The following is a 23,053-nucleotide window of genomic DNA, read 5'->3' as shown; positions in this document are numbered from 1 at the left end:
TGGGACTCTGGTCGAAGTGTTGTATGATGTGTTTTTTGTCAAAAACCTGCAATGTATTTGGTTGCTACTGGGAAAATATACTCAGACTTATATCAGTTTGTCTTGGTAGTAATGTTGTGATTTCGTGGTGGTTGAACAGACATTAATAACATGATGTAATGACACAATACAGAGACTTGGTTAGTTAGAGATCTTTTATTATTGGTCTCACATATCTCTTCCATTACAAACACTTCCTCTACACCTCTCACACATTAATATGCCACTTAAGACAAGCAGCTTGTAAACATTTGAAAAAGCATCAAACAAATAGAAAATTGGACAGAACAAAGCAAGAACTGTTTTTAAAATGACATTTTACATTTCAAGCTAATCTGAAGGAAAAACATCATTGAAAGATACAAATGAAGAAATATGCAAACAACAAGCCCGAGATGACTTGATGGAGGAAACTTTCAAATGGGCTTTGGGGTTATTATCCAGCTATTTTATAGTTTTTCATCAAACTTGCTGCAAAAATGCAACGTAAGCTACCAATTGTATTGGGCTCTCTTATAAATTCAAATAAATAAATATTGTGTGGTCATGCCTAATCACAAATCATTCGATGTGTACTGTAAAAGATTAGATGTACTATATAAAATACGAAGTGCATAATTTTATCCTCCCTTTGGGAAAATATACATTTCTCAGTAAGCAAACATCAACAACATTTCATGAAAGAGGAAATCACAGTCATAGAAAAGCGACAGAATCCAATACTACAGGAACCCCGAAAGTTTAAGTGCAAACGTTCCATCACAACATCTGCATGTACAATATCAACACTATATCAAAACACTTTACATATAAAACATAGATTTAGATTTCTCCTCATAAGGCTTTGATTTCCAAAAATAGCCAATGCCACCGCGGGGCACACCTCCCAAATCCACACAAGGAAAACATAAAGCAACACATGCACAAAGAGAACATTGAATCAGAGAACTCAAAATAGCAGACATCTAACTATCTGGCCGTTACAAAAATAGAAATTAATCTTAAAATTCTATTGGTGTTACAGGAAAATGAAAGGAGATTACAGAAAAATAATAAACAGGTTATATATATATGTATATATATATATATATTCATTTATATGCTTTCTGAGTAAGTTGTTATCACAAACATTTGTAAGGAAGGAAAGAAACATGGCCTGATTAGATTTACATACCCTGCATATTAACCCATGTTGCTGTCTGTATGTACAGTTATGCATCCTGGAGCACATTTCAGGTCCTGCGATACATAATTTGTGGCAGACCAAACGAGCTGCAGTGAACTCGCACACAAAATATCCCTGTGAAGTTTCACTTCTGGGGCACTGGTTTGGTCTACGCAAATATGTGACAGAAAAAACAAAACAAAACAAAAAAAAACAATGTTGCACACTGCGAGTTCTCCACTACATTTAAATGATACAACTGCATCCACTTGTGGGAGATAAACTTGGGCTTGGCTGTGGTAAGGCACCATATAACAATGTGACGGACTGCAGGCTGAGGGGGCAAATGTCTGTTAGTTGAGTAAAAAATGAGCAAGAGTTCCCCCCTATAAGATTCGCTGGTCGTCCATCCCTGGGTTAGAAAGGGACACTTAGGTAATGAAACACTTAAGCGTGTTCTATCCAAGTACCATGTAAACAAGTGTGATATACGATTTCCACATTTAATAGCATAGAAATGTGGGATCTACCTCTTGAGTCTGCGTCTCAGACTTATGGCTTCAGAATCATTTACAAAACAGGTACAAGCCTTTCATGGCTGATAATCTAGAGGAGGAGTTTCAGGGCAAGGAAGGTGCTTCAGAGCTCCAGAAGGTTTCTAAAGTCCTCTGGATTAAAGGTTGGTGTATTTCACATGGCTAAGGCTCGGCAAAGGTTACGGCTGGACTCTCAAAAGTCTAGCCACTAAGATTTGGATGTTCAGAGATAAAATTTAAAAAAAATGTTTGGAGATAAAATAACAGCACCGACCCTGCAAGCAACATCAATCAAAGCCCATGAATGCAGAGCAAAGAGAACAGAGCTGACCTGTGGACAATCCACACAGTTCAACGTCTGCTGTGATTTTTCTAGATGAGTAACAATTTCGTGTGGCTTTAGTTCAAATTGTATTTAAGGAATAATTTGGAGACACACCGTTTTACTTGCTTGCCAAAAGTTAGATGAGAAAATTGATAATACTCTCACGTCTAATAAATACGTAGTGTAGCTGGCCTGGCTCTGTCCTAAGGTAGCAAATCCACCTAAAACTACCTCTGAAGCTCACTAATTAGCATGTTATATCTCATAAAAGTTGTGCTGAAACAGTGTCTTGGCCAGGACCTGTTACCAGGCAACCAGTGTAAACTGGTTGAAGAAATCGTCTGGCACCACATAAATCAATGTTTTTATACTTTGGTTGTTCTACAAATGAAACACACAAGATATGAATCAATTACTGAACTTCAGAGGTGGTGGTAGGTGGATTTCGGGACGTTTGGTCAGAGCTAGTTTAGGTGTGTCCCACTGTTTTCATCCTTTGTGCTAAGCTTTGAGCTAAGTTAACCAGCTTGCGGCTCCAGGTACATAGAATCCGTACAGACATGAGAGTGATGTCCGTCTTCCTACCAAACTCACTGTAAGAAAGCAAATAAGTGTATTTCCCAAAATGTCTGACTATTCCTTGAAAAAATATTTTCATTCATGTTTTATGTGGATATCCAATCAGTGCTGATGATAAATAGAGTCAACTGAAGCCATAAATTCCTCGGTGCGAGCTACATTGACCAAGAAAGTTGACGTCTCCTCTGTTGTTTTTCCGACACCAGTGCCGTCATCTGATGTCTACAGTGACATAGTTAGGGGAACTGCGAGGGGGCATGCTGCCGTTCAAAAACAAAACTGAGGCATTCATTGCTTCAGCTGTCTACATTCACCATCAGTGCCAATTGAACACCCCACAAAAAGGTGCAAAACTCCCTTTTAACAATGTCGAGTTCATTTTCAAAGGCAACATCAGAGCAGTAGGGACAGGATGTGTGTATGTTGCTTGCAGATCGATGCACAGAAAGGGTTATGGCTTCACTTTCTTTCATTCCCACCTGAAAGCTTGCTGGCTGGAGAAAAACCAGGCCACAATGGCTTCTGGGGCTATTCTACTGTATATATGCATTACAACAGTTACACAGAGGCGTGATTCAAGGTTCAACTTGGATTATGGCCACATGTCACAATAAGACAGTAAAGGTAAAAGTCCTGTTGGATACAGCTGTAGTCAGCCAGTATTTCAAGCAGCAAACAGTGCACACTTAGGCAGGTGAGGCGAGGTTGAGAGCTGTGTTAAAGGTAAGAGAGTCGAAGGGACACATGCAGGTTATCAGGTTAAAGCACTACCCTTCAACAAGAGTAAATGTTAAGGATATAACACAAAAAGGAGCAGAATCACTTTCAGCAGGGGAAGAAGCAGGTTAGAAACTGATAACATAACATATGTCTTTTTTTGGCAGCAAAACTGTTGCACAAGAAAAGACAGAAAATCTATAAAAGGAAAGATTCAGTTATCTGCAATCCCACCGGTCTGTGAGTCCAAGTATGAAGCAGATTGTCGCTGCTGAGTGTCCAATCCACATGCACCATCTGTTGCCATGGAAATTCCTTTCTCCTTTGAATTGTTGTGACTGAGGATTCCAAAAAGCCAGACAAAATGAATTCACAAGTTCATATGGAACAATGGCATCAGTGTGTTCAAGGATAGCATCCACAGGCTGTAAATGCTCAGAAACAAACTGAACGTGTAGCCCTCTCATCTCATCTCATCACGCATGACTGTAGTGTGAATTTTGTGGCAGTGAACTTGAAAGCACCGGAGTGATGAGGAATGACAATGACCTCCACATTATAGTCCTGGATGTGGGGGTAGGAGATGGAGCTGGGGGGGGGGTGTCTGGCTGTCTGTGTCCAGATGCGATGATGCTGTAGGGGGTTAATTCTATGTCTTCTGAGGGTCCGGAGAAATGGGGCCAGGCGTGTTGGTCCCATCCAAACTGTGTACAGGGATCTGGAACTGAGGGGTGAGGACAGACGGAAACTGGAACAGAGCAGAATGGGGTGTTAGGATGCCTTTTTAGACAGTCCAGACACATAGAAAAATGACCAGAAAGAAAAAGACAAAGAGGGTATACTATATACTCTAAAGTACTGACTTGGAACAGGTGGGCTCCCTGGCGGCGTGTGGCTGGGCTGAGCGGAGCGACCGGACTGAGCGTGCTCCAAAAGTGGATGTTAGACAGCAGAGGACTGGGAGTCAGTAACAGAGTGGGAGTCTGAGGAGGAAGATAGACAACGCAGACTCATAAAACAAGCCTTAACGTAGCCTGCTTTTAGATTCTCATAGATACATTGTACCAGCATAAATTTAAGACAGTACATAGTGAGAAACTGCAGCAGCGAAATGCCAAAGACATAGCATCTCTATTATTTAAGTTTTCCATTAGAGAGCACGAGCCAGCTCTCCCACTCAGCATCTGGTCACTTAGGCATAATTTCCTTAACAAAAACTGTCAAAACTCTTCAAAAAATGTTCTAAATTGAATATGTATAAATACAGTATACACTATGTATCGGTTGGGCTCCATCATCTATGACACATTCCAAGACCACTACTCGTCTCTGAATTGGTGCACACACACACACACACACGCAGTATGTTCAGCAGCTTAAATAAGTCTGGTGTTGTGCCCGTTAATAGTGCTTTCCCCAGGTTGGAGAAGCAGTCGAACAATCAAGAGTTGCATAGGCGGGATAAAGAATAGGGATGTCATCTGTCCACGTAGATACTGTGGTAACAAGTGTGGATGAGAATGACAGGGCTATACAAGCCGTTGTTAGTCTATAAATGAGTGAAGTGAAAAGAAATGGCAGCTCAGTCAGATCATCATTGTATGTTCACTGCTGTCTCAGCCTTTGCTTTGCACTGTGCGTGTCTCTTTACAGTGCTTATCTGCAAACAGTGGCCAGTTTGCATTTAGTGCAGTTTGATTTTTGTACTCTAACCACTTCCACAGCTTATTAAGAAGGTCTACACTTCATGGGATATTAAGTTACCTTGTTTTATCAGCTCCATCAGTGACTAAGGAACTATTGCTTTTATAACTGGTGCAGCTTAAAGTTGCTTTTAATGACCACAAATAATACAGAAAAACAGAAGAATTGGCTCCTGATAATTATATGTTAGTAATGTTGGTAGGATCTTTTTAGTAGAGACAGTTTATTTCTGATGCTGTTCTTTATCAGAGCCTATGCTGCTTTAGTCAAAATGATTTTTGTTGTCTCTAGCTGCAACAGATAATTACTCCAACAAGTTCTCACTACATTTGGGTAAGCATAATAAATAGACTGTTCTGTCTATTGCAAAAGCAATCTGTGACACACAGGGTACTATACAGAATTTACTGTTTGTATATAATGGGCCACTCGTCCATGCATATATGTTCATAAAAAGGGCCTTAAAGAGCTTAATTGTCTACTATGTTCTATAAACTATGAGTATATGCAGATTAAGGACCTGTTGCACACTGTCCCTGGACTTGTCAACTTTGAACAGCACAAACTCCACAATCATTTACTAACAGGTGTATTACTGTAGGTTTCAGTAGAATTTCAAAAGTCTCAGTTTGAGTCAACCTCACCTCTGGCAACACTGGACAGTTAGTTTATTTATTTAGAAATACTTTCATTTAATTTAGCAAATGAATGTTTATGAATTGTGGGGTCACAGGGGCAGTTTACAAGCCACCAGCAGCTTTGATCCATATGCATCTGTACTGACCATTAAGAACCAATCTGAACCGCCCCATACAATGAAGAGGCAATGTTTAAAGTCAATCTCTGAAAGAAGAGAGAAAAAACAGGAAGACGAAATCATTCAATTGTGAGCTGACTGGCAGTCCGACACTGGATCTCGTGATCAAACTGACCCGATTTGGTGGAGAGACACAATAAAAACAACACTGTCTAAGCCAGCAAATCTAATAGACTCCTAAATTCTACAGAGCAGCACACAGTCATGTGGTCAGCAAACAGCATCACTGGGAACAATTAAACATCACAAGAAGAAGAGAAGACAGCCAGGCTTCACAGATTACAGCTGCTCTGCTGCCACCTGCTGGTCAGGATCGGTAAATGCTGGAGGTTGTCTGGGTTCTGTCCAGTTAGATGCAAACAACAGATGACTTCAAAAATTACTATAAAATACCAAAAGTACTGTAGACACAAAATGTGTGAATAAATAAATGAAGGTGCAACTACAGGTATCACTTCAACAGGCAGCACTAACCTTCTGTAATGAAAAATGTAAACAACGAAACTACTGGTAAACTACTTTTAATGTTTGAATTTTGACCAAACAACTAGGGCTGGGTGCCCAACGTCGATACTTTTAGGGCACCACCCGAACTGCTTCAAAACTGTTCAGCATCAGAAAATGTCCTGTCATTGTCTTGTGATTTGCAGTCTAAGGTTGTTTTTACTTTTGTTGTTGTTTTTTTCTCCACCAGCTGCTTATGTGATCAGGTAACTAGGTAAACTTTATGCTGCTTGTTAGCTAGCCAGTAGCAGCTAAGCTGTATCAGATACCGGTGCTTGGGGTGCATGCAAAGGATGCTAGGGGTGCTCGCAAGGGTGCTGCAAGGACAAATGTGCTTGGATAAAGTTAACGCTCTTTGACAGAGTTTGGGTGGAGTCATATTACCACATTCTGACCGAGACGGTGTTATGCAGGCAAGTTTTGTGGTGAACGAGGAAACTTCATTTGGAAGGAGAATTTGTGAACAAGGGCTTTGATGCTGCTGTGGAGCTATTAGCACCAAAATAAAATTTCATGTGATTTAGCTTTCAAGGTGGAGAACCCCGATTTCATCTCGAAGATGAAAAGACTGTTATGACATCTGAATATGGTGGTGAGAGTGAAAACTCCTTCACGCATTTGGTGAGAGTTTTCAGGACACGAAAAGTTTAACATAAAGGAGTTTAACACATTTATATACACTGTTTGATGTGGAACAAGCTGATGTCACTGACAACCCACAACCCATGAAATCACTGAGCTGCAAAGCAACAACCTACAACTGAGAGCAGCTCCTCTCAAAATTGGCTTTTGCAACAACTTGGTTCTGCTCGAGACTGATAACCAGCTGCAACTAGCATCATCACCACACTACCATCTCACAAAGAGAAGCAGTTCCAGCCATTGCAGAGATTAGTGTGATGTATATGTTCAATAATTTAGTATGACCCTCGAAGCAAAAACTTGCTCTTGATAGGAAAAGGGTTCCCCACCCCTGCTGTATCCGCTTAGCAGTGACTCCGTTCACCGCATCGTCTACCGGGGCATCCTCTCCCCTCACTGCAGGGATCCATAACCTGGTGCCGAGGTGAAGAGTGTTGCTGACGGCAAACATGGGAGTTGCTCACAAACTGACAGGTAAAAGAAGATGACACAGTGGATGACTGTCAGCTCCGGACTAGCTGCTCTTTAGCACAGAGAAAGTAAGAGATTGGATGTTACATTGGTGTATTGCTGCCCATTTGCCAATATATTGTCATCAACTGTCGCTCTCAGGTCAAGTGAGAACGAGGAGGTGGTGAGCAGTCCTGCTGCCCAAATCATGTGACATTGCGAGGCAGCTGATGGCTACAATGTGCTGACGCCCTGAAATATAGCAGTGACACCAAAACCATTTCTCATATGAACTCCAGACAATGTCTGCAGAATCGGGTCCAAATATTGTCCAGAGTTGTCTTTTAACACAAGTAGCACATTTTTCTGTGTCAGACACATTCTCACTTACTAGAAATACTCTCAGTTTAGTTTAGGTGAGTGGTGGCCCTTGGTACAAAAAGAGGAGAAGGACTAATTCCTAATGATGACTGTTTTGCATCGACATCAATGCTACATAAATTGGACGCATCAACAATATCGAACGAACAAGTGGAAAGAAATATACAGGCTTGCAGAAAAGACTCTGAAGCAGCTACACTCAACACAAATCATCAGCACATGTCATCAATACACCCACTCGCTCGCTGTTTCGCAGGGTTGCAGCACTGTGAATGATGTGTAAATACTGCCGAAGGGAGAGCCCCCATGGTGGAAACGGTATTGCCAAATCTCTACCAGTAAACACATTTCTACCATCACACCAGTATATATTGTCATACCAACCCTCAGTTAAACATATTTGAATGATATTCAGGCCTACAAACAACATGTCTGCTTGGAAGATTTTTTGATGGATGGCTAATACAGAGTAGGGCACAAATTGATCAATGGCACACTGAATCTCAAACAGATCACTTTCAAGGATCTCTGCTTTGGTTTTCTCTTGCGGTAACCTGGGCGAAAATGAAAACTCAGTGCAACCACTTGGCTGCATGACATTATTCATGACACACTCAATTTGCAGCTCATATATAGTAGGTGTGTGTAATGAGTATGTAAATGCTCTTTTCAAAACGAAACTACACTGACTGATGATGTCTCACTGTTCATTTCAGTTCCACTTTGCTTCCATCTGTCCTTCCAATCATATGAAGGTGGAGTTACGACAGGAGGAATACAGATGGCATCTTCAACTTACAAGTAGTCTACAGTGAGTGTGGAAAATAAATGGATGACATGACATTTCTGCTCTGCTCTCTTGTAATTAACAAACTATTTTTGATCAAAAGGTTAATAACATGCTATCGTGGGCATTTGTTATCAATCATCATACTTAATTTCAGCATTCATCATCTTTTGAATGTCTGGAAAGATTCCACATTCAAAGTTGAGCCATCCCCACACATTCACCAGTTTTGCAACACATCATCCTGATCTGATTACTCGGACCCAAATGTCTTATTACTTCTTTTTTAGTTTTCAAAATAACTTCAGATTTATACTCTTATTTCTGGGTGTAAATGTCTTAAATGTGTTTTTACCTGAAAGAAACTGACGTAACTTTCAAATGTGGATGAATTCACGTGCTCACCTGTAGCATTGCTGGTGTGAGAGAGGCAGTTGGTAGAGAGGGGCTGCAGAGGTTCATGGGGGAGAAGTCAGAGGCTGTGACCAGCAGAGTCGGTGGGCTGATCTGCAGAACTTTCGGTGGCTTGCGTGTCTTTCCTGAGCTCTGAGTGCTGACTGTGGTGCTGCTGCTCACTGAGGATGAACTGGTTTCAGCGTCCACCAAGCTGGTCTCATCTCCTGACAAACCAATGCCACTGTCCACCTGGTGGACAGGAGACAGATAATGACACTTTTAATATCATTTTATTTATTATTATTTATATAAAAATGGGCATTTATAATAAAAATGAATCATGTGATTCAGTTAAATGGGTCACTGGTGGTGAATTCACAGGGAATATTCACCCAGGTTGTTTTTTCTGGCCCACAGCTTTACTGTTTTGGTTTTGGGCTGCTCTGACAACCCACTGAACACTACCTGCTCAGCACCAAACAGCAGACAGACACAGTTAGAAACTAGCTGCTGCATTTAGCAGGTAAGGAGCCAGATATTTTGATAGAGACCAAAAACAGGGCTAAACAGAGAATGAATATTGCACTTACAATCATCTGGTGCCCAGAAACACCACAAGTTTAATGCCAAAAACTGAGCCAATCCCCTTCAACGGGACTATATGGGTGTGTTTTTGTCAGATTTGTTTGAGAGTGGTCTGACAACATATGCAAACTACCACACAGTTACTAGCAGATTCTGATCAACTGAATCTGTTGCATAACTTTGATTGGTGAACAGCAGTATGCAACATCATAAGAAGGGTTCACTAAAACTGAGTCCCACCTACTTCAAACCAATGAAAAGACAAGAGACAAAAACTAAATATCATGTGAAATAAAGAACCAATCTGACTGAGAAAATAAGTTTTTAGGACCTTTAAACATTTATGTTGTTTGTATGAAGACTTGCCTTCTCCTGAGACTGAGCGTCTATGGGCTCCGGTGCTTGAGCAACCGAGGGCTGAGAAGATCCCGACTCCATGTCACTGTCTATCACCAGCTCCTGGGAGGAGTCAGGCACCAGGCTCGGGGACGGGCTGGCTGAGGTCAGGTCTGGTAGGCTGAACGCTGCTTCCGATGGGCGGATGTGTTCAAATGAGTAGATGGACTGGGGCGGCAGGGAGGAGTGTGTGCTGATGTCTTCGGCCCTCTGGGGTGGAGCTTGCAGAGGATCCAAGTCGTTGGACATCAAGGCTGGCTCTAGGTCAACCTGAGGAGGTGGCGCTGGTGCTGGCTTTGGAGGGGTATTTCCAAACTTGATGACGGTTGGCAAACCAGTTGGCTGCTGAGGCAACTGCTCCTGGCTTTGGCCTGTGGCAATGAGAACTCTCTTGTCAGCCATCTTCTCTGCTGGGTTCTCTATTTTGATGGACTTGAAGAGCTGGCGTCCATTTTGCAATGAGTTGAGGGTAAAGGAGGTGTACAGGCCGGAGTGGATGTAGTCGTTACGGTTTGACTGCTTGGTACTAGAGCCCAGAGCTGCTGTACTACCTGCTATCTTGCTGCGGTCACCAGACTCACCCTCCTGTAGGGTGCTGTCTCCCCTCTTTGATAGGGGAGGGATGCCCCCAGCACCCACATCCCCACCCTCTGTCCGGGTACCAACATCTCCTTTCAGGATGTCGGGATAGGACACAAAGCGATAGACAAACTTCTGACCATTCACCTTCTTAATGATGTTCTGTAAGACACAAAAAAGAAATTGCAGGACAAGACATGTTAGTTTTTCATCTTGGTGAATACAATAAAAAGTAAAAAAGTACATCATTATCATCTAGGCAGAAAGCACCCAGTGAGAGCAGAAACAAGACTTTCCCTCATGTAGTATGCCTCTACCGAACAGGCACTAGGAGTAAAAAATAGCAGAGTGAAACCACAGAAAAGCCTCGTGCGTGGGACAGCTCTGTCCTTCCTGTCTGTACCAAACTAGCAGCCACTAATGCTGTAGCCAAACATACCAGAGCAGCCCTACCCAGAACGCCCACAGGGTCAGGCTGTGCTTCTGCCAAACCACAAGCAGAGTGGGAGACAGACAGCACTCTCACCCTCTTCCCGCACGTCACTGAGCAATGGACTTTAACCATTCTGAGATGCAATTAACTTGTGTTTTGCTATTGGCTGGTGCACTCTTTAGTGCAGCCCTCTGGAGGAAACAGTCCCCTCTGAGTCTCCAGCTGCTGCTTCAAAACATGTGCTGTTATGCAGCTTTGTCATCATGTAATTAGCATCAGCATGTTATGACTGACAAACATCTCATCTCATACTTATCAGGATAGCACACAATCTGATGAAACTTGTATTCATTTTTATTTTTGGAACCTATGAATAGGAAAAATTATTACAGTGCTCAGCACAGTACCCTTAGAGCTGTACATCTGTGCCTAGTCCAATTTGCATTGATAGGTAGGCCTCTCAGTAAACTCACTACGGCAAACACAACTAACTTGACGCGTTAAGGGGACGCATCTTATTTTTTCCGTTATGCTAGACAGTGACTTAACAGTGTTATGAGTCCGTGTTTGACTTGCTGTGTATCTGATACACCAAGCAACCCACATTTTAGTGAGAAATCTTAAATTTTGAAATGGTTCACCTCTCATTCTCACCGTAGTCTCCCAATAAAATAGCACAGCTAACCCACGGTGGCTTGTAGGGAGTTGCAGTGACAAAATCTGTAAAGTTTGTACAGAAATAAAGTTTACTGATTATACTGATGCTGATGCTTGACAAGAAGACTGTCGACATATGACACTTTTTATCTTGTGTTTTTAGAGTTATGTGTTTCTGCTGACACGTAAGAAATTGCATGTCGGATTTCTAAAAGGGAGTCTGGCTTAATATTTTCACCAGAGAGGGCAGGGAGCTTCTGTCACCACCACAGAAGCACTAGGTAAAAGCTAAAGTATGATCTAAAAAAGCATTTTAAGTTGTTTTTGTGACTGCTCTGATGATCTCAGGCTCAAGTGCTAATAGTTGCATGAGTGTTGAAAATTGTTCAGATTAATCTTGATCATTCTTAGTCCATTTATAGACATTATTTACAGGCAATTAATATAATGAGTTGTTCACAATTTAAAAGATCAATCAGACAGCATTTTGTCGAAGTCAAACAGGTTTAATAAACTCTGTACTGTTTTTCAATACATGACTAATTCCAAATCCTAATTGACTGTACACTGTTCTGTCTTCATAATATATAATTATTGATTTTACTTGCTTAGTGATACCAACTACATTATAATGAAAGTGAAATGACCTTTTCAGTATAATCATTACATTTGCAAGTGGCATTATGTTTAGTGTTGACTGCTATGTAGTTGTGTACTAAGGACAATAATGACAAACACCTGGTATGTAGCATTTGACAAGTCTCAAGACATCAGATATCATTCTAAACTGATCTAATTGACAGCTTCTGAGCTAACATTAACCAACTTTATAGTTTTGCAGACTGACAAGCCGCTGCTCAGGCCTAATCATCCTGATTAAAGTGATTAAGATACTAATGTGATCCTCTAGGTATAACGGAGTGATTCAGCTAACATAACATCAGCTCTTGGTCAGTACTCAACCGCTATCCAGCTACAATGTTTCAGGCTCATGTACACATGGATTATAAAATTAGTCTGAATACATCCATGTCCATGCTGGATTATGACATGTGGAACCAGCCAGCACAGAATTATTGTTTGTTTATTGTTGACAGAGTCTTTGAATACTAAAAAACACAACCCTTAGTCGCTTTTTAAAAATCTAATTGGTACAGAGTATGGGTGGACAGTGTTACCATCACCGGTATCATGTTATGTGCTGTGATAACATGCTGGTAGAGGGCCAGTAACTACTATTTTCCTTGCTTTTGTTGTTACAGAAAAGCCTCCTCTGCCATGTGCTATGTCAGTATGGGTGTCTGTTGTATGTAAATGTATTTGATAGTACCCCATGGCACACTGACTGTTTACTTTTGGTTTTCTATTTTCATATCAGTATGTATGTATGTCAGTCTTGGGCAATACTGGCGTTACTAGTTTAACAACATTCTCAGTAGAATGCAGAACCCAAGCATTTCTGAAGCTAAAACACAGTGGAGCTTTCTGCTGCAGTCTGAAATAACACTGCTAAGGATCAGTAAGTGACACCACTGCCACATACAGACTTGTGTGCAGCCGACAGAAGCACCTCCATATGACAGTGACATCACTTACCAATCCTTGGGCTGATGCCTACAATGTCTCTGTTGCAGGGAAATACAGACACACATGCTTGAGTTTACTTGATGGAAATATGGCAGAGGGTGAGGACGGAGAGGAACCGAAGCACAGAGTCAGGATTTTTTACTTTTTCTATATTGGTTTGAGTTGTTATTAAATTTTGGGTTAACAGTTTGTCTTGCAAGTGTGCCCAGGTCTAAACTGAGCATGCACATGCAATCACAGGTGTGCACACTCACTCTCTCACACACTCACTCACTCTCACACACACACACACACACACACACACACACACACACACACACAAACAACATGTTTTTGGTATTATGTGCAGCACTCATTGTTTGGTTTGTTATTTTTCGTTGGTTTTGGAGCAGCGAGCAAAGCTTATTGTTTAATTAGTGATTGAACTTCAGTTTTTTCCTGTCAATCTGTTTGACTGACAGTTCTATTGTTCACTGAGAGAGCACTGACTTAGACTGAAGTTGGTTCAATGTAAAAAATAAAAAAATAGCTTAGGTGTAGTAACTACTTTCTCTATGTTGCTGTAGCCGAGCTTGTTACATTTCTCTCGGGGTAGTTTCGGTGCAGCTTCATTTAATGTAGAGTAACTGGTAGCTTGGCTCACTACACTTTGACGTATCTTTGACGACACTGGTGTCGGTTGCTGCTGTATGTAAATGTACTTGGCAGACATGCCCTGTTGTACACTTACTGTTGGACTTGTATAATATACTTTGGGTTTTCTGCCAAATAAATGCTGCTGAGAAGCCTAAGCCTACTGCTTGTCTAACTCTGACAATGAATCACATTACATTTAATATTTAATGAACATTGCAAGGCAGGTTACTCCTTCCAAAAACACATGGAGGCCTATACTTCATTTTCATTCCTATTTGGAGCCAATACACACAGACATATGCCTTACATTCTTAATAGAGTGAAAAGGGGTAGAATCATATTTTGAGTCGAGAATCTCTTCTATTTTGGTAATACCTTGGTATGAAACCGTCACTGTGAAAAACAAACAAACAAAAAATCTGGTGATATAAATTTTAGGTCATATTGCCCACTCCTAGTACAGAGTGGGGCTTTTTCTCTCTCAGCATCTTTGGCTGAGTGTACAGACACCGGTTTGCAATCCACATTTACAACAGCCAACAGCTCATTTTGTGGTTTGGCTAAGACATGAAATAAATGATGATACAGCTTATGAAATCTAAAAATGGAGGACACTGAGGCCCAGTGATGGGACATTTTGTGTTTTAATGGGTGCCTTGTTGTAATGGTGCTCTCTAACTCAAAGCCTGAGCATACTGTTGTTTCAGTTCTTAAATTCTTCATGCTTAATCTCTTTTAGTTATTTAAGCTGAAATGACTTCTACCAATCAAAACGTACGTCTAACCATGTATTACATTTTGTTGCTGTGGTGCCACCTTGTAGTTTAGGTGACATTATATAAGAAATATGCTCTTGTGATTGCCATTGCAGGCCCCATGCAGTGAGGACTGTAACTATTGCTGGTGCACCCCCACTGATTTGGAAAGCAACCTCTGATTTTAGTGTGGAACCTGGCCTGATGACTATACTGCAGTCACCAGCATTAACAGCCAACAAAGCTGAGGAAGTGTTGTGAGCTACCTGCATAACACCATATCCACCACATCCTTTTTAAAATTTCAGCTTGACAAGATAAAAATGCTTCATTACTGACACAATCTCAAAAAATATGCTAAGACCTAACCAAAGATGTTATCACATTAGATTCTTAAAGTTATTTAAATCTTTTTTTGAAAGCCCGAGTGTACTGGGTATAGCGATGGAAGGCAATCAGTTCAGGACTAATAAGAAGCAGAAACACACCAGTCACGACCACATTTGGGCCAAATGTGTTTTGATCATTTAGCCCCCAGAGGCCAACAGACATTCAAAAACAGCTGAAATTAGTCAGATCTTTAACAAAAATGAAGGACAACACATGCTTGCGGTTTGGATCAGGGTTAGGGAGGATAGGGATTATTGGGGAGTTAGTTAGGGAGCTAGTCCAATCAGGCCTCCTATGGGAATGACAATGCTAATAGATGTGACAACAACCACAATGTGTGGGATGCAGGCAAACAGTCAGCTGATGGTTGACCAAATACTGGTCTTGTGGTGATAGCATAGTTACTGTCATGTGTCAAACTTAAACACTAAAAGACTGGGCTAAGGCATAAAATACAGGGCAGTGACATTTAACCACCTGAAAGTGACTGGTGTATTCTACAGGAGAGAAGAAGTACTATGGTTACCTTGTCGTAGTAGTATCTGAGAGCCCTGCTGAGTTTGTCGTAGTTCATGTTGGGCTTGTTCTTACGGGCTCCCCACAGCCGGGCCACCTCCTCTGCCTGTAGCAGTTTAAACTCCCCTTCTTCATTGGTCCAGCAGATCAGCTGCTCATTACTGGGATCCAATAGGAGCTGGAGAAGGAACTGCCACAGGGTGACAGAGTTGTCCATGTCTCTCACTGGGGGAAAAAAAAAGAAGCTATATTAAAGTACCAATATGTGAACAATATGTGAATGCTGTAACTGGGTTCTTGTTGTCCGCACTGTTGTTCTGACCCATCTCCTTCAACCATAGCCTGTTCACTGACTCAGGTAAAGACATCCTGACTGGGAGAAACTGAAACTGATGTTCGCTCATTCCTATCACTTCCAGTTAGGAAGTTCTGAGTCTTTTAAAAAGTACTATATAGTATTATATCTTAATTGTACAAGCACAATATCTGATCCCATTTGGAGCAATGGAAAGAGTACTGGTCTTAGTCACCCACACCTGTATCTTTAACAAGCAAAAGAAAACCCCTCAAACCACAAAGTCTGTTGGATACCTCAAAGAATGGGCAGAAATGTGGTGTAATTGCGGTAAATGGTTATGTAACAGCTGAGGAATAAGAGGCTGTACAGGACCAGGTGTCCTGCCTGGTACAAATGCTGACATTCCAGCATCCAGCTCACACTCCAGGATGACAATGCCACCAGAGACCCTGCTGAATAAATTGGATGAAGTCAAACACCTTCCATACCATCCCTTTTATGGCAAGTTGTGGAGCCAAGAATGTAAAGAAGGCTTCCACCTTCTTCCTCCCTTGGTATGATGAAGTGGACTTTAAGACTAGTGGCTCTGTACGCACTTTCTGTCTGAACTTGAGGGCTGCTGACTGAGGCTGTTCACAGCCAGACAGACAGTGTGGAGCAGCGCTATTGTTAGAGTAAGTGATAGGTGAATCATGTCATATATCTGGAGATTTGTCACACTGTTCACATTAAACCAATTACTCAGAAAAAGATAATTACACCTAAAAATAAAACCCCTTTTTTTTCTAATTTAAGGACAAATAGAAAATGTGGCACTGTGATGTGGCCGCTGACAAGTCATAGTCACAGTCAAACATCTTGCCCACATCTGGCTTTCAAAACACCACGGCCTTGAAGATGGAATGCCCCTCACAGTGAAAGGAACAGAATGGTATTAATGAAAAAGTTAATACACTAGCAGGCACAGAGGAAAGCCATTCACACAGCGCCCTGCAGGGATCGTCACCCTGACAGAAGGCCTTGGTATCCACAGTATAGTGAAATAATTCTTCTTTCAATACTGTACGCTTATTACAACAGCTCCAAATAATTTCACAAGGAACACTTTATTGCATTTGACTGTGTTCAACCACAGCAGCTGTTCCACATTAAACTGGGTAGATAACATAACAGGGTAGGTACTCTAGACCTGCCAATACTCCACTTTTTGTTACTGAACAATTTTACTGCAGGAATTTTAAATGGATGTATGTGATTGTAGCCTACATATTTCTTTATACAGCTCTACTGGGACCTTTTTTTTTTTTTTCACACACATTGGCAAAGACCACCAATCACCAACCAAATGATGGTCAATTTTGGCTGCAAATGTGCTGTGACCACATTATTTTGACAGCTACAAGTTGCTGATTAAATGCAGGTTATAGAAGACACAATGATTGGTAAAAAAAAAAAATAGGGGAAAAAAAAAGCTTTGCTCGTGCTTGTGTTTTACTGTATATGTTTAATTATTAGCCTCAGCTAAGGTTTTCTTTCTTTTTTCTTTATTTTTGAGTGGCTTTGCTGCAGTCTTCGCGTGTTTTTTTGTTACATTGTATGTTGAGATAAACAACACAGGTTTTTTTTCTCACTTTGGTAATTAGGCCACCTCTCATTACTGCGTGGGCATGTATAGAGCAGGCAGATTGGCATGTCCCTCACTTGTAAGGTGACTGGTCAGAGTGGGATACCAGATATTTTTTTTAGGTAAATGACTGTAAATGAATGTTTTGTGACCTCAGCAGACTGCTAATATTGTTGCACTCAGTCTCAATCTGAATAGATGTCTACTCAGACAGAATAATGAAAATACCTGATTTACATATTAGCAGATGCAACACTCCAATCCAATCCATTAGCTCTACTGACCAGTGCAGACGATTAGGTTCAACATTTGAAAACAAACATTCCACAACTATTTTTGCCGATTTTATATTTGAAAATCCTTCACAGGCCAAACCAATCTGCACCTGGTACAACTAACCAGCACGGGGTAACTGGTGCGTCCTACTTTAGTGTCTAAAACTAGTCAGCCTATACCTCTGCATGTCACCTCTGGTGGTGCACCACTGAAGGGTCACATAATTACATGTTCTCCAGAGAAAAGTGACAGGTTCCTCTTTTCACCAGAGGAGGGCTTGTGCAGATAAAAACAGATGATAGATGGGAGGGCTCATCCTGTGACTGAAAACAGTGTAAGCCCAAAACAGAGCAGCTATAAATACATAATACATAAAAATAGTGTGGGTGGATATCATAAAGAGATCAAATGCTCTCATCCATAGTAGGGTCAATCTTTCTCTTCACAACAGCTTCTGTGCTCCTTGTCCTGCTGTCTCTCTGCAATCACAGCCAAACCTACTTCCCATTAGTGCTGTCAAAAATGTTTTTTGTTTCTTTGAACTTTTAACTTTTTCAACATTATGGAAAGGATTCCTTGAGAGATACCTTTCTGCTAAAGAGTAAGATCTGTTTTGTTAAACCAGAAACAGACATTATATTGGTCTTGCCGAAGTCTCACCAGACTCCATTTATAAAAATCATTGTCCAACACACTTCATTTAAACATGACAAAAACAAAATAAAACTCACCGAAACATTCTTGGTTCATCTTTCCACTGTTCCAGCAATCATCTCTAAATGTGGCTTGATTGAAATAAACTCTTAATTCGCCAATTTGGGAGATGAGTGAGAGAGAGCAGACAACAGAGAAGCAGCAGAGGAAGCATTGCGTGGAGCTGGATTATTTAGTATTTTCAAATCTAACGCAGGAATTATTTTCACAGCACATTATGACAGAAGAGACTAAAACATGTCGGACAACAAAAGATTTTCCTGGTAAAAAAAAATTGGACAAGACAATAGAAAACGCTTTAGTGACTTTAGTCCTGTCCATTGTGCACTACTATCAATGCAACTACCGTGGCTGTTAGGTTGTTAATGTCTGTCAGTCAAGCTGATTCATAATTTTGAGACCACAAGCACTGCCTATGACTTCAAATTTTCTATACCAGTACCAATACAATACTTGAATTTTGGTACGAAAAGCAAAACATTTGATACACACAAAAAAAATGCTTCTATCTAAACTAATAACAGATTTTGCAATAACTGCTATTTTTTTTTAGGTTTGTATTGGTCTCCACCAACTCCTGAGGGAAATATCTGGCTATTTAGCTGCTAGATGATCCACTATGTTCGCTGGTCGCTAACTGTGTGTGTGTGTGTCTGTCTGTGGAGTGTGCAGTGGGTTTTTAGAGCTTTATCTATGAAAACAGCTGACTGCTGCAGCTGAACACACTGCTATGAGAGCAGTGAAATGAACCATACCGGTAAAGTAAAGTTGCAGTCAGACAGCTAAACAATGAGCTGAAACTCACTATAAAGCCTTGCTCAATGTCATGTCACACGTTTTTTGATATTAATATCATAATCAATATCAGTCAAAGCCACTTTAACCAAATCAGTCGATATTTCAAATGCATTAATGTTTAATTTTGTCCAACCTCAAAGCATCTTTTCAAGCACTCTATTAGTATAAAATACTGCACAGAATTAGCGGGCCTACTATATAAATAGGGAAACAGCTACTGAAGGAATATGCAAAAAAGACTAGGAGTCTGACCAGATATTCCAGCTTTTGGCAGTCTATGATACTTGATGCAATGGGACAAACTTTGGTCATTATCAGAAAAGTTAGATCACAACCTCTGTTGCTGTGTCATGCTCCTTACACTCGAGTGCTATTCTACAAAGGAGCCAAAAAAAAGCAGGCTTCTTACAAAACCTTGATTTGAGTAAACTTCCAGGCTGTTCCACAAGTGAAACTTGGGCCTCATGTAATGAGACTCACTTAAGCTTGGGCTGAACAGCCAAGATCACTGCATATTCACAAGTATAGACATTCCTGAGATGATGAGCACAGATCAGTACAGCAATTAAAAGCAAAGACATACGCAGACATAGTGTAGACATGTTTTGCTGCAAGAAACTGGTGAGCATGGATGGTCAATTGGGATCAAGGCATTACTCCAGTGTTGCACCCTGTGTATGGCATCTGAATGCACAGCAAACAATTACACCTCCCCCACCAGCATGTACATTTATAATTATGAACAACAGAGTTTCTGTTTGCAGCATTTTTCCATCAAGGCAGAATACAGCGATTCACCATAACCCCACATGGGCAAGAGTGTGGCAAACTGGTACCAAGAATTGCACTGTGATGTCAATCGCAGCTTGAATATCACTTGTTATGGCCCAGCGTCACCAGCACTCAGCTATGAAGAGCTGCCTCCCTTGCGGCCAATGTGCTGATGAAGTGTCATGTGTTCCAGTCCAGTTGTTGTACACATTTGAGATCGAAAAGCCCAGTAACCACACTTGTTTTGCTGATGTGAATGTCAGCCTCATGCTTGTTTTCACTAGATCAGGCTTAGAGCCCACTCTTGATAATCCGTCCACATGCAATGCAAGTGCAGAAATGGAGTTGCACACATAATCTTATGTCGTGGCACATACAAAGGTAAGGGAGGGTCCACTCCCAGGAATTCTTCATTTTAAGATATCTTATCTCCCCTTGCAGGTTCAGTGCACAATATTCCTGTAATTCACACCCCAACTGCTGAGGGTTTCTCATATTGCGTTGAAGAACCACACCAGAAGTGATCTTCACTGCGCTGACACGTGCTGCTGTGTGACATTAATCCTAATAATGACTGTTATGTGTCGCCGGCTTCTCATGTGTTTTTTTTTTTTTGCCGTTTTGTCCACTCCATGTTGCAAGGCTGAATGTGATTTGCGCTCTCCCTGTCAGCATCTGTCAACAAGTGTGTGTGCGTGCGTGCGTGGGAGCAAGCGAGAGTGAGCGCGCGCGCGCGCGCGTGTGTGTATATAAGCTTCTTATGGAGACGAGTAAATCTGCCCTGACTCATCCAGACCTGCTGGATTTGAGACACACCCCCCCACACACACAATCTGTCCCAAACTGCCATGTTAAAACTGGTGATATCGGGGCAAAAATAGGACAGTGTCAAAACTGCTGCCAGGCAAGGAGCTTACCGATGGACGTTATGTAACTGACATTAGCAGCAAACGTTATCGACAGAGCACTGAGATAACGAGAGATGGGTCAGATCAGTCATATAACATGGACTGTTCATGCGCTATAAACGACGCGGCTGGAGAGACTGGTGTCTACTGTCCTACAGCCAGGCACCCACACAGTGCAAAATAAAAGACCACTTGTTGATGAATAACGTTAGTTTCAGTATCGTTAACACAGGCTACCTGTTATTGCCCGACAGTTTGAAACCACAGTGTCGGGCTTGAGTGCTACTGTCGTGTTTAGACTGTGTGTAACTTTAGAAATCGAAGAGATAAAAAAATCAAAGCATTAACGTTTTTTTTTTGCTAACTGTAAGTTAGCCGTTAGCTAGCTTCGTGTTAGCTTCCCTGCTAACATTACCTCGCTCGCAGAGCCCGCTGAATTTCCGAGTCGTCGAGCCACGTTGAAATATTCCCAAAACATTGCTGGAAAACTTTCTATTGCGCCATAGCTCAAGAAACAAGTTTGCAACAGAGCGTCAGGGAAATACCTGAACATAAAATACATTAAACTGCCTTTGGTTTGTACTGACGATATATCCTTTGAACTGAAAAATGTTGCGTTCAATGTTCCTCGGACGCCTTACAATCAAGAACTGTCGCGCCTCTAAGTGCCTTTTCTTGGCGATAAAACAGATCATTTGTGCGTTAGTAGCTGTTGTTTTTCCCTATCTGTAAACTATGCAGTAAACAGTTTCTATGGTTTACAGCACGAATGTGAAAAATGAGTCCACTTATCGCAACATCTAAAAAACGGCGACAACTCAGAGGAAATAGAATCTTTAAATGAATAATTTAAACGAATATTAAAGGCTATGCAATAGACGTAACTTGTGCAGTTTCACTCATTGAGGCGGCTTGCATGTTCTTGGGGTTTAAACGTCACATATCAGCACCACCTGAAAGAGAAAATGACCACCTGTGTGCTTGTTGTGTGCGCCTCCCAAATTTCCGATATCTTAGAAAGCACGAAAACGTGTTGCTTAACTCACGCTGAGATCACTTCCTCTCTTGTTCTGTTATTATTTTGTTGTTACCTTAACACCCACTTCCAAATTTCCCCGAATTACAAAGCGGTATGTGTTGTTTTGAACAGGCAATTGTTTATTTCTCTAATGTAAACTTGTGGTTTGCGACGTGTTGCTACAATCTGATCATGAGATAAACATAAATCACAGCAACGATTTTTAGCGGGACTCCTTAATTAAAAACGAAACATATATAACATAAACATTTAAACTAAGATTGCAACTTATAAGGAGAACATTTTCTAAGAAAAATGTGAATTTATAAATATAGCGATTTCATTTTTTCTGTGCTTGATGCAAAGCATTTTACTCTCCAACTCACGAATTCACACTTAGCAAAATGCAGATTGTCCACGAGGGGGAGCTGTTCGATTACTGTCAGACCAACCTGCACCATGTGAGAAACAGGCGGCTGAGAGCTGCAGCAGGTCAGACCAGCCGATGTTCACGTTAATGGCGCCCCCTACAGGCAAAGTAAATCATAGTTTCTGCTATTCAGTTTTAACACTTGAGCCATCTCCAGGCAACAAGTGTCACAACTGCAGCTTTTTTCTTTCATACAGTGTCTGCTGTGTACATTGTACAGTTCTATGTTTTATTATTTTTCTTGCTCATGGACATAACATACTGCTATGACAATTTATACCATCAACCGTTTCAACCATCACTGCTGTTCCTCCTATTTCTACAGTGTACAGTTACCATTCAGGTTACTGATGATATAGTCTCTTAACTGTTCACCATGTTCATATAGGTTTAGACAGAGGCATGTAAACACACAGCATTTCTATTCTATTTTATTACAGTATTATAACTTAAATCGTTTCTTTTCATATTTCTATTCTATTTAGTTTAACTTCTTTTTTTTTTAATTCTTACTATTATTTGTGTAGTAGTACCTTGGGCCCCTGGGCTGTGTATTATGTCTATGGATAAATCAGCACTGATAGGATTCTGACATTTAGCCAAAATAAATAAATAAATAAATAAAAATCATGACTATTCA

The 23,053-nt window shown here is 41.0% G+C and overlaps 1 protein-coding gene across 2 annotated transcripts; it reads right to left on the bottom strand.

Annotated features, from left to right (window-relative positions):
* Window positions 1–176: 176 nt before the first annotated feature.
* elk4 (ETS transcription factor ELK4) lies at window positions 177–21,581 on the bottom strand. Of its 2 annotated transcripts, none has more exons than XM_076750973.1 (6): window positions 21,381–21,581; window positions 15,587–15,801; window positions 9,994–10,764; window positions 9,052–9,291; window positions 4,225–4,344; window positions 177–4,109 (listed from the first exon to the last, which is right to left on the bottom strand). In XM_076750973.1, the coding sequence occupies exons 2-6, from the start codon at window positions 15,791–15,793 to the stop codon at window positions 4,011–4,013; spliced, it is 1,437 nt and encodes a 478-aa protein (XP_076607088.1). In that variant the 5' UTR covers window positions 15,794–15,801; window positions 21,381–21,581; the 3' UTR covers window positions 177–4,010. The 2 variants fall into 2 exon arrangements, with proteins under 2 accessions (XP_076607088.1, XP_076607079.1); XM_076750964.1 differs by lacking the exon at window positions 21,381–21,581 and adding an exon at window positions 18,506–18,585.
* Window positions 21,582–23,053: the final 1,472 nt, after the last annotated feature.

This window comes from Chaetodon auriga, chromosome 2 (assembly GCF_051107435.1).
Source record: "Chaetodon auriga isolate fChaAug3 chromosome 2, fChaAug3.hap1, whole genome shotgun sequence".
Classification (NCBI taxonomy): Eukaryota; Metazoa; Chordata; class Actinopteri; order Chaetodontiformes; family Chaetodontidae; genus Chaetodon; species Chaetodon auriga.
Note: the sequence above shows the minus strand (reverse complement) of the source record. Positions and strands in the feature narration are given on the sequence as shown.